The 12,500-nt window shown below is 48.2% G+C and overlaps 1 protein-coding gene across 2 annotated transcripts in view; it reads right to left on the reverse strand.

The window, feature by feature from the left end:
- The window catches only part of LOC105899707 (neurexin-1a), a 395,474-nt gene that overhangs the window by 250,854 nt on the left and 132,120 nt on the right, over positions 1-12,500 (reverse strand). For both annotated transcript variants that reach the window (XM_031579030.2, XM_031579029.2), the window contains one exon: positions 1,323-1,706. In XM_031579030.2, the coding sequence (XP_031434890.1) occupies positions 1,323-1,706 (384 nt within the window). The remainder of the gene's footprint in view (positions 1-1,322; positions 1,707-12,500) is intronic.

Consider the following 12,500-nt stretch of genomic DNA (forward strand, 5'->3'; position numbering starts at 1 on the left):
ATTACTTATCGAAATGAATATCCCTGTAAAACATACCACAGCAACTCTCCATAAACACACAAGTTATATGAGAGAGATATTAGTATTACTTATCGAAATGAATATCCCTGTAAAACATACCACAGCAACTCTCCATAAACACACAAGTTATATGAGAGAGATATTAGTATTACTTATCGAAATGAATATCCCTGTAAAACATACCACAGCAACTCTCCACAAACAGACATGTTTGAGTCACCTGAGCAAAACAAACAAGCTGTCTCCATTTTCCCCCACATGTGGGTTCTCATGACAGACTGTCTTCTCCTCTTCTCTAACCCTCGTGACAAAGCCTGCAGAATGGCAGCGGGGAGCACAACATGCTTTAAGCCCTTATCATCCAAGGCCCCCTTTTCTAATGTTTACCACATCCACTAAATCCTGTACACCCTCTAAAGCACGGTGGTGAACAGCGGGGATCTGTCATCACACTAGGCCCTCAGATGACACTGTGACATCACTGTGACATCACTGTGACATCCAACATCAACTACCTGGGAAAACACATAACACAGAGAGAGGGTCTGGAGATTTCTGGAACTCTCCGTAAGGTCAACATCTATTTGCTGTGAGGAAACCCATAACCAACTAATAATAAAAGACCATCCTTGGGCTCAAAGCCGTTTCTGAAAGGTTAGAGAGATTTCCAGTTTACAGAGCAATTAAGCAGCATTTGAATTCGTATTTTGACATTAACTGCTTCAGCCCAAACTTCTTTGAAATGTAAAACAAAAAAATGTACGTATCCAGGAACAAGCAACCTTTAGATCTAAAATGGAGATCCAAGGCAGGGTTGTCAAGGCAACATAAGCTAACCTCTGGGTGTTGCTATTGATACTACATCAAGTCACCTTAGACAAAAGTGCCAAATACTATCTCTCTGCACTCTTTGCACTACTTTCCTCGTGGACATCAACACTGACACAATCAATGCACACTGTAATATCTGTATGATATCTGTATGATATCTGTATACACCCCACTCCCTGTGAACATGTTCTCCCTATGTGTATTGTTTTTCTACTGTGATTTGTATATGTAGGTTTGTGAGTTAAGTTAAGTGTATAAGCTACTGGATGACCTAAATTTCCCTCGGGATTAATAAAGTATCCATCTATCTATCTATCTACCCTAAATATAACTATAGCTATAGGGGTAGCCAAAACTACATCATAATGCAAATATGTCATGTTTAAATGTTCAGTGGTGATCATAAGAATTCTTAGGGCATAATTCTGTGTTGAGTAAGGAGCTGGACCGCCGGACCCCGGTGAACTCACCTCTCTCGCAGGAGCGGCCCAGGTAGCCGGTCCCGGAGCAGTCGCACACGTAGCGGTTCCAGCCCTCTCGGCACACGCCGTTGTTCTGGCACGGGTTGCTCAGGCACAGCTTCGGCGCCTCCTTGCTGCAGGAGGGCTTGACGCCCGTGGCCTTCTGCGTCTCGGCGATGCGCCGCACGTCCTTGCTCTGTCCGTCCACGAAGAGGTCGCGGATGCAGCCCACGTAGCCGTAGTTGAGAAGCGCCGTCCACACCTCCGTGGGGAAGACCATGCCCATCTTGTTCTCGGGGAGCCCGCCCAGGTACAGGTTGTCGTCCAGGTCCAGGATCTCGCTCTCCCCGGGAGCGGTGTATGCCGTTCGGACGGTGTTGATGGAGATGGTGCCTGTGCAGAAAGAGGGAGGGAGGGAGAGAGAGAGGGAGAGAGAGAGAGAGAGAGAGACAGAGGGAGAGAGAGGGAGAGAGAGGGAGAGAGAGAGAGAGGGAGAGAGAGAGAGAGGGTAACCCCAGATGAGAGGATGCCAGTACAATTAAGAATTGAGAAAGATAGAGGCTGGGTTGGTCATATTTATCAATTCAATCCTATAAACCCTGTAATTTCACCAAGCTACCAAGCGTGTATTGAAGGCCCAGTAATTGTAAAGATTTACACACAAACCTTTAAAAATCACATCTGTCAATAAACATCAGGTCAATGACAATGGATATCACTCAGATTTGAGTCGACTATCAATAGCAGCCCTTTTGTGGACAATTATAAACTGCTTTTACGATGCTATTTTTAGCAATACAGCAGCTTCCGATTGACTGAGGCCCAAGCCCGGAGAGTAATTCCCTATCTCCGTAGCGTGCCCTGGAATGGTAAATCTCTCTTTATCTCTAGCGCCCGGGCTCATAAAACAGAGGGGAAAGGAAAAGAATAATGGGAGCTCCCTGTATCGTTTCAGCTGAGCCATCGAACAGCCCCATCAGAGACGTCTTTTAGGGGGTGATTAACGAACTACAGGTTGTTTCTCTTCCCTCTTCCCTCGACCTTCTGTCCCTCTCTCTCTGCTTCTCTCTCTCTCTCTCTCACACACACATAAACACACTGCCTTTTTTCCCTCTCTCCCCATCTCTCTCACACACACACACACACACACACACACACACACACACAACCCTCCCTTGCTCACATAAACCGGCGACGTGGAGTTTGTGTGTTTCGCCCGTGTGATTTATTGCTTTCATTCAGGTTTAATTCTCGATGCGGAGCCCTGTAAACAACATGGACATGACCGGACTGTAAAAAGGCAAGGTGGATGGCGGGGGGAGGAGGAGGAGGAGCGGGGGGGGCAGGGGCAGTGCTGCGTACGCGCTGGACTACGTCCAGGTGATTCATTTATGTATGGATCCCTCACTCTCTGCACTCTCACACACACACACACACACACACACACACACACACACACACACACACACACACACACACACACACACTCACTCTCCGCACTCTTGGCCATCACGGAGCTCTAATTAATGGCTGCGTACACGCTGGACTGGACTGGACTGACCACTGGCGATCTATAGCACAAGACTCCGAGGAGCGCTCCGAGTGCTGCCACACTTTCACGAGGCCGCCGCTCCTCTGCTCCTCTGCTCCTCGCGCCGGCCGAGAGGGAGCCGAGAGGGAGCCGACAGGGCCAGCCGGGGAGCTGCGGAGGAATCCAATGTGCTCCCCTCAAAGTGACAGAAACAAGACGGCGGAGTCAACAAAGAGAGTGATGGGGACCTCCAGGCTAAGGGGGTTACACAGAGACTGCACAGGCTAAGGGGCTTACACAGAGACTGCACAGGCTAAGGGGCTTACACAGAGACTGCACAGACCTCCAGGCTAAGGGGGTTACACAGAGACTGCACAGACCCGCTGCGATCCAGCTCTCCCTCACCCATTCTGACAATTCAGAGGGGATAGAGAATAACAGTGTCAAATTGCATTTGACTTTAAGTAGGAAATTAGCTGTCTCATTTATTTTTTGCCTTTTAATGTCAGGGGTTTCTAATGGCATGCGTGACTAAGTATTCTGCAGTATTCTACGAGCTCCGAAGCGGTTTGGATCAAAAGAACCACTTGTTCTTCAACACAGAGGCTGAGCTCAGATTAGCAAGCTATTGCTACTAAATGTTTTTCACATATATTTGCTATATATGAAATATTTGATTGTTGGGTAAGGAAGCGTCTTTGCCTTTTGGAAATATGATTTGAGGAGCACCAAAGTTGCCCCTATTAACTACAGGTGAGGTTTCAGAACAAGACATGCGAGTGGCTCTCAACCCCCTGCCCTTTTGACACCTGCTGAAAGGTAGCAGTGGACTGAGGATTCGTGGCATAGTGATTAACCTCACCTCTCTTACACACACACACACACACACACACACACACACACACACACACACACACACACACACACACACACACACACACACATACACACACACACACACTCCACCACCACACAGGTCATGCCTCCACACATCTGTTCCAGAGCACCCTCCTTAGGCCACCACTCTCACACACACACACACACACACACACACACACACACACACACACACACACACACACACACTCCACCACCACACAGGTCATGCCTCCACACATCTGTTCCAGCACCCTCCTTAGGCCACCACCAACACACACACACACACACACACACACACACACACACACACACACACACACACACACACACACACACACACACACACACACACACACACACACACACACACATCTGTTCCAGAGCACCCTCGTTAGGCCACCACCAACCCTGACCCCCCCCCCCCCGCAGTTGGCCACAGCTGCTGGCTTTGTGCAGCGCAAGAGAGCGAGTGTGGCCAAACATCTCCCCTCAGGTTAGTGCTAACGAGCGCACTCCATCAAACTCATTAGCGGGGAAGAGTTCGGCCCGCGCTGGCCACGGCAAGGCGCACCACAGTGAACGGCGGGCTGGGGGGGGGTGGAGGGGGGGGTGGGGTTTATACATTTATACCACTTTACCCCCCCCCCATCCTGCCCCCACCATTGAAGCGGGAAGATACTATCACATTGTGTTTTGTAATGTGTGTGAAGTCAGCAGGATTTAAAGAGGTGGACACACACACACACACACACACACACACACACACACACACACACACACACATACCCACACACACACACACACATACCCACACACACATACCCACACACACATACACACACACAGCGCACACACACACACACACACACACACACACACACTCCACCACCACACACACACACACACATACCCACACACAGCACACACACACACACACACACACTCCACCACCACACACACACACACACATACCCACACACACACACACACATACCCCCACACACCCACACACACATACACACACACAGCACACACACACACACACACACACACACACACACACACACACACACACACACACACTCCACCACCACACACACACACACACACACACACACACACAGGTTTGAAGACTTGAAGAAATGGACCACATTAAGGTCTTCGGGGAGCAGAGGAGCGATTCTTTGGGCGCTTTAAAAAAGAGGAGAGAAAGAGAGGAAGAGAGACAACAACATGAGACCAAAAGCGAATAATCTCACACAGACACACACACACACACACACACACACACACACACACACACACACACACACACACACACACACACACACACACACACACACACACACACAAAAGCGAATAATCTCGGTTGCCATGAAAACTGGGGAGGCACTGACTGATATTTTTAGCCGCCAAAAGAAGTTTGATGTGGAGCCGAGGCGCTTTTGGCCAAATGTTTAGATGAGGGTTGATTTCTGCATCACTGTGCTCTCTGGTGGGCTAAATGTATGATCTCAAGATAGATTATGAATAAGTAACAGCATGAAAAAAAAAACCCTTTCACTTTAAAGAGTAAGGGAGGATGAGTTTGCACGGAGCAAGATGGCGGATTTCCCTCATAAATATTTCGCTGAGAAGATGACTCTGTGGCAGAACGAGCGGGAACCTTATTGCTTCACTTCACTACTCTTGAGCATTTTCCCTGCGGAGATATGGCTTGTTGGACGTCGTGCACTGCAGCTGACTAAATTGATGTAAGTGGGGGATAAGAGGGAGATGTCAGACTCTTTCAAGACATTTCCTCCACTACCCAAGTCCTGTCACTGCTCCGAAAGAAAGTATGTAAACAAAAGTCGAGTTAAGTTTAAGTCACGGAGCACTACAGTGTCCCCCGGAGGGCTGACAGCCATGCCATGCCATGCCGACACTGGTTGACATGAAGAATGGAACAAATTGATTCACCTAAAGCTTTGCAGAAGTATATTTATAGATGATGAGGGGTTGGGGAAGAGGAGAAACATCGCCAAGCAAACCGCGGTGGAATAAGCTAAGAGGTGTGTTTGAGTAGGAAGCAGACAAAAGGGGTTTATCATTCAAGGGAAATTGGAGTGGGGGGGGGGGGGCACTGAGGAATCCTTCCTTGGGGAAGTTCAGGGGATGTGTTAAAAGAAGAAGAACAAGAAGAACAGGAAGATGGAAAGTCCTTTGGTAGATGGTAGCTGATGTTTGCGCTGCAGTATCTATATCTCTGTGGCGCAGACACACACACACACACACACATTGGTAGATGGTAGCTGATGTTTGCGCTGCAGTATCTATATCTCTGTGGCGCAGACAGAATGTTCGATCTGGCCGTGATGTCTACATCAGTCTCGCTCTGCTTGGCATCTGGGCGAGCAGCGCCAGCTCCAACACTTTCAGCTACATATGTTAGGAGGGATTACTGAAATCCAGTTAAGTTGATATGGCGAAAGCTCCACGAGGGAGACTGACTGACTGGGGTTTGAATGGATGGGCTCACGGGGGTGGTTGGTTGGCACGGGGGGAGGGGGGAGGGTGGGGGGGGGGGCGCTTGTGTTTTACACCCCCCTGCTTTCTGCCTGCCAAAAACACAGGCAGCGACAGGGATCCCATTCTCTCTGGTCAGCGACCAAAGGGGAGCTCAGAGAGAGGCTTTCGTCACACAGGAGAGCTGTGTCTTCAGCGAGAACACACACTTAATGCGCTGTGGCTGAAAACACAATGGCTGAAACCCGTCAGCACATTCGCGCCCGCCTTTATGCCCCCAAAGAAGACGAGTGGGAGGTTCTGGCAGGAAGAGAGCGTATTTCAAGGAACCCTGGCGGAATTGCCAGGGTCTTGTTTTGTTTTTGCTTTTCCTTACTGTCAATGTCATGGATTTGTTCACATTTCTTTGACCGTTGCATAACTCTTTAAAGGCCCTAACTTAATAGATGCATACCGCAGGTTCTTATGTGCAACAAAGCTATAACATACCATAAAGCTATTTTGGTTACTAGGGCACATTCGCTTGGTCTTTTCATAACATGCTATAACACAGACCTCAGGGCCTCCGAGAGCAGGCCAGCACCACATGTGGGTGTGTCTGATCACAAAGGCAGGCGTCGCATGGAAATATTTTGGGGAAGGCATTCTGCCACTTCCTTCGCCTTGGTTTTCAACGTGTGACAGGTGCATCTAATCTAATAATTAAGACCTTTGTCAGGTTTTTAATGGCACACACGACACACTGGAACACACACGTGCATATATGGAGGCGACACAGGACACACAGACACACACACACACACGCAGGTAGGCCTGAGGTCGCGGTGAATTTATTTTCTGCTTTTTCCCATCCTGGACCGTCCTTCCTCAAGGACCCCCCCAGGAGCAGTGGCCAGCTTTGCAGCGCCCGGGGACCAAGTGAAGTGAACTGTCCATCTTTGGTCAGGGATGGACATGAGTTCTGTTATTTTGCACTTAATCACATAAGCACTAAGCACTGTTACTAAATTGACCAATCACTTAACTCAACAAAGCATGTTACCAAAATGGCTAAAATAATCCAGTAGCCTATCATTCATCGGAGCCTTTAAAGGGAAACTTTGGGATATTTCAACCTGGGTCCTATTTTGGACAAATAAAGATCTAAAACGGTCCAGTATCGAGTTAGAGCTCTATAACCAGCAACCGCAAACCGTCTTTAAACTGTAATACCATGGGCCACGCATCCATGTGTGTGTGTGCGTGTGTGTGTGTGTGTGTGTGTGTGTGTGTGTAATCCCATGGGCCACGGATCCATGTCAAATCAAAGCACTTTTTCCCTCCACTGACTGACAGGCTCATAGTGTCATTATAAATGTCTGTTTCTACAGAAAAAACCTGTTTCTACAGTCATCTAGAGAAACACAAACTGAGCCTTAAACTACAGAAACTGTAGAAACCGTCATTTTTGAAAACAACGGTTAACTTTGATGTTGATGCTTTCCTTACTGTATGCTCCTGTGCTTTGCGTTGAACTTGGAAGCACAAAAAGGCAATTCATCGAGGTAGACGCCATATGCAGAAAAACGCAGAATCTGATAGTTTCCAAATATTATTTGAAAATGTGCTTAATTTATATGTCATTTGCAATTCTTCCCTTTGCTCTGGATATGAAATATTACCTTTGTGTATTCACCTCCTCTTGTGTTTCATGGACGTTTTTTGCTGTTTCTCCACAATTATTAAATTATCGCTTCATTAAAAGAATTCTTGTTGTGCGATCAATACTTTTCTCTTGTTCTTCTGTGAGTATTTTATTATTTTGCAAGAACCTTTATGTTTTTCAAGTGATGGGTGCATATACAGTGCCTTCTTTTCTCCACCGCATAAGCGGCAACAGGACTTTTTTGCCGTAAAGAAATTAGGCAACTTTATTCTTTCCACGTTCCACTTTATTTTTGTTTTATAACATGCACTGATATCTGTTGGACCAAACAACCAAACAAGTGATAAGTGGCTCAAAAGACATGAATTCAAGCACACACACACACACACACACACACACACACACACACACACACACACACACACATGTGTGTGTCTGTGTTTGTGTGTGTGTGTGTGTGTGTGTGTCTGTGTGTGTGTGTGTGTGTGTGTGTGCGTGTGTGTGTGTGTATTCCCTTTCATTATTAATGAAAAAGCCAAAAGGCCTCAGGGTAAACAATGGCTCTACAACCTTGAGACAGGGATCTCATAGACACAGGGATCACATAGACACAGGGATCACACAGGGATCACATAGACACAGGGATCACATAGACACAGGGATCTCATAGACACAGGGATCTCATAGGCCTGCTGCACACATAGACACAGGGATCTCATAGGCCTGCTGCACACAGAGACACAGAGATCTCATAGACCTGCTGCACACAGAGACACAGGGATCTCATAGACACAGGGATCTCATAGGCCTGCTGCACACATAGACACAGGGATCTCATAGACACAGGGATCTCATAGACACAGGGATCACATAGACACAGGAATCTCATAGACACAGGGATCTCATAGGCCTGCTGCACACATAGACACAGGGATCTCATGGGCCTGCTGCACACAGGGATCACACAGGCCTGCTGCACACAGAGACACAGAGATCTCATAGACCTGCTGCACACAGAGACACAGGGATCACATAGGCACAGGGATCTCACAGAGATCTCATAGACCTGCTGCACACAGAGACACAGGGATCACATAGGCACAGGGATCTCACAGAGATCTCATAGACCTGCTGCACACAGAGACACAGGGATCACATAGGCACAGGGATCTCACAGAGATCTCATAGACCTGCTGCACACAGAGACACAGGGATCACATAGGCACAGGGATCACATAGACACAGGGATCACATAGACACAGGGATCTCACAGACACAGGGATCTCACAGACACAGGGATCACATAGACACAGGGATCACATAGACACAGGGATCTCATAGACACAGGGATCTCACAGACACAGGGATCACATAGACACAGGGATCACATAGACACAGGGATCACATAGACACAGGGATCACACAGGCCTGCTGCAACCCAGAGACTGATGCATGTGAGGCCTCTATTAGACATGAGTGGAAGGGATTTAGGTGCTATAATAATGTGACATGTGTGACATGTGTGACTGAACACCCCTCTCCCTTTCCTCCCCAAAAAGAAAATAGCCATAGGAATACAAGCAAGTATTTGTTGTAGATATGTTCATCTAGGTACCTATAATTAAGTAAGTCCCTGCAGCTATTATTTCCAAAGCATATACAGTTTAAAAATACAAAAAGACAAACTGGGGCAGCTTGTGTTTCATGCATAAATATGTGCATCTGGGACACCGTGGAATCCTGCGAGAAAAAGGTTTTGGTCATGTAAGCAAACCGAATTTGGGCCACGTAGGAATTCCAACATTGATCAACTACTTCCTCACCAAATGCAGAAACACTTTGCTCTGCTTTCTAAAAACTGTCCCCCCCGGTCGAGCCGATGGGCTTTTTGACTAATCATTTGAGACGTGAGCACCCCAGTTGTGTTTCTCCACACTCAGTTGGATTTGTTTTGACAAGATTACATATTTCGGGTAGATGTTCTGTGCAGCACTCTTGACTCTTGACCGCAACACAAGTATAATAATAGCTACCGAAAAAAATGCTCTGTAATTTTTCCCTAAACTTCAGCAGATCGAAAAACGATTGTGCGACTGTGGCCAGTGCAGTGCAGTGTGTCTGGGCCTCGTTCGGTGGGTAAGTGAATCGAGGTAAACCACCTCCCCCGACAGCCTTTCAAAGAGACACGCTGCTTTTACTGGAGGTTTCATCACTGCGCTCCTAAATGTTTAATACTCCGATGAGAGGAGTCAAGGTGGAACTGGGTTTGGTGTCTCTTTAACACACTAAAAGTGGCACACACGCCCGTGTCCACCTAGACGTGGTATTTTTAACAGAGCGACAGAAAGAGAGAGAGTCTAAGAGATAAAGAGAGAGAGATTTATTCCGAGGTCCAGCTCACGCTAGCACTCCGCTCGGCAGCTGAGCTGAGCCCCCCGAGATCCCTGGCTGAGGTTGCCATGGAAACACAAACGGAGCTTAGCTGATGCGGGAGGAGCGAGGCTAGGAGAATGCAAAAAAAGGGAGGGGGGGGGGGGGGGGGGGGGGGGGGTGGGCGCTGGGGCGCTGGAGCGTTGGGGTGGGGGGGTGGGGGGGGGTTGAGATATGGACCGAGATAGATGGGCCGAGAGAGAAACAAGAGAGATGCCAGCGCTCGATAACAGGCGCATAAATAGTGGGAGATTGGGGAAGTCCTTATCAGCTGATGAAGTGATAGATGCAGCACGGGTGACAATAGACGTCCCTCCACCCTCAATTATATTTCAAATACCAAAAAATATCCCTTTTATCGCGCCGACATCGGGGCAGTATCACCTCCGTGGCACGGCAGGGCAAACACTCAACACTACTCTTTGATGCTTTCTCACAGTACAGTTGCCACAGCATCACATAGATATTTCATTAGCCATTGCACGACACATCGTTCTGTTGTTAATGTGCGGCAACCACGCTTCAGGAACACCACACATTAGCTGCCCATGCAGGTCCCTGGTGTAAGCGAGTTGGGTCGAGGGTGGGGTGGTGGGGTGGAGGTGGGGTGGTGGTGGGGTGGGGTGGTGGGGTGGTGGTTGTAGGGGTGGATGGGTAGCGGATCATGTGATGATTCAGGGGACAGCTAGTCACAGCGGCGGGGACCAGTCTGTGTTCTGTGCCAAGCGGAGGGGTGTGTGAGAGGGGTGTGACGCGGGGCTGGGGGGCACAGCTGTGTCAGAGTGAGGCATGAGCCACGGCAGACTGCGCTGTTGAGCTGCTCCTCACGAGCCACAGATCTGACCTCACACTCACTGGAGCATGACAGAGATGAGATGGAGAGAGAGAGAGAGAGAGAGGGAGAGAGAGAGGGGGAGAGAGAGAGAGAGAGAGAGAGAGAGAGAGAAAAAGAGAGAGGGAGAGAGAGAGAGAGAGAGAGAGAGAGGGAGGGAGGGTGAGAGAGAGAGAGAGAGAGAGAGAGAGAGAGAGCCAAGGCCAAGAGCAAGCGTTGAGACCCAGAGGCATAGTGTAGCATTGCAAGTGAATTCCACTGGTTCAAAATGACTGACCACACTGCGCAGCGTTGTTACAATACACTGCCACAGCATTGCAATGACACGCTTGACGCATGAGTTACGGCTACAGAACGTTAGTGTTGTGACAGCTCAAAGCATGCGCACTATGCATTAAGCTAGCGTTAGCAAGCCTGTTTAGAGATCCCAGAATAATAGTGCTTTTCAATTCTGTTTGAGTGACCGCGGCTTGAGTGGACCATTGCTGGGTTGGCACCCCACTGCATGGTAGCAGGGGTAATGAAACCGTTAATGTCATTTCCAGCTCTGGATATGGAGTGGAAAAACATGGTCGGGAGGGTGTGTCTAATTTGTGCCGTGACATTGTGAGGCCTTGGAATGCGAGCACACGCTACAGATTGCTGCTTAGATAAGCAAACCAACAGGGAGTCGAGTGATCGCAACACCAGGGGCAAATCAACAGGGAGTCGAGTGATCGCAACACCAGGGGCTCAGGGGGCGCAAGGCAGGAGGAGGAGGCTGAGATACCCTGGTGGAGAGAGCATGCTACACTTGCCCGAAGGAGGTAATAACTAGCAAAGCCCTGCGTAATCTACAGAAGTAAAGCCCTGAGTAATCTTCAGAGGTAAAGCCCTGCGTAATCTACAGAGGTAAGGGATCTCCGGCTTATTTCGGCTAAATGTTCCGAGGGAGGATCCTACAAGTTCTAGATTCGCTGAGAAGAAGAGAGAATGAAATTCTACAAAACCTCAAGAACAGGTAAACTGATTTCCATGCAGTATGGTGACAGTTTGACACACTGATAACTGAGAGCTATAGAATAAGACACATAGCTTGGCTCAACACATAGACACTATGTTCATACTTATATGTTGTTTATGACCTACCCACTCAACCAACAGAAACCCAGAACAAAACCCCTTCCTAAAGCAATAAAAGGCGAAGGGAAGGTACCTGATCTTCCTAAAGCAATAAAAGGCAAAGGGAAGAAGGTACCTGATCTTCCTAAAGCAATGAAAGGCAAAGGGAAGAAGGTACCTGATCTTCCTAAAGCGATAAAAGGCGAAGGGAAGGTACCTGATCTTCCTAAAGCAATAAAAGGTGAAGGGAAGAAGGTACCT

Source organism: Clupea harengus, chromosome 13 (genome assembly GCF_900700415.2).
Source record: "Clupea harengus chromosome 13, Ch_v2.0.2, whole genome shotgun sequence".
In the NCBI taxonomy this organism is placed as follows: domain Eukaryota; kingdom Metazoa; phylum Chordata; class Actinopteri; order Clupeiformes; family Clupeidae; genus Clupea; species Clupea harengus.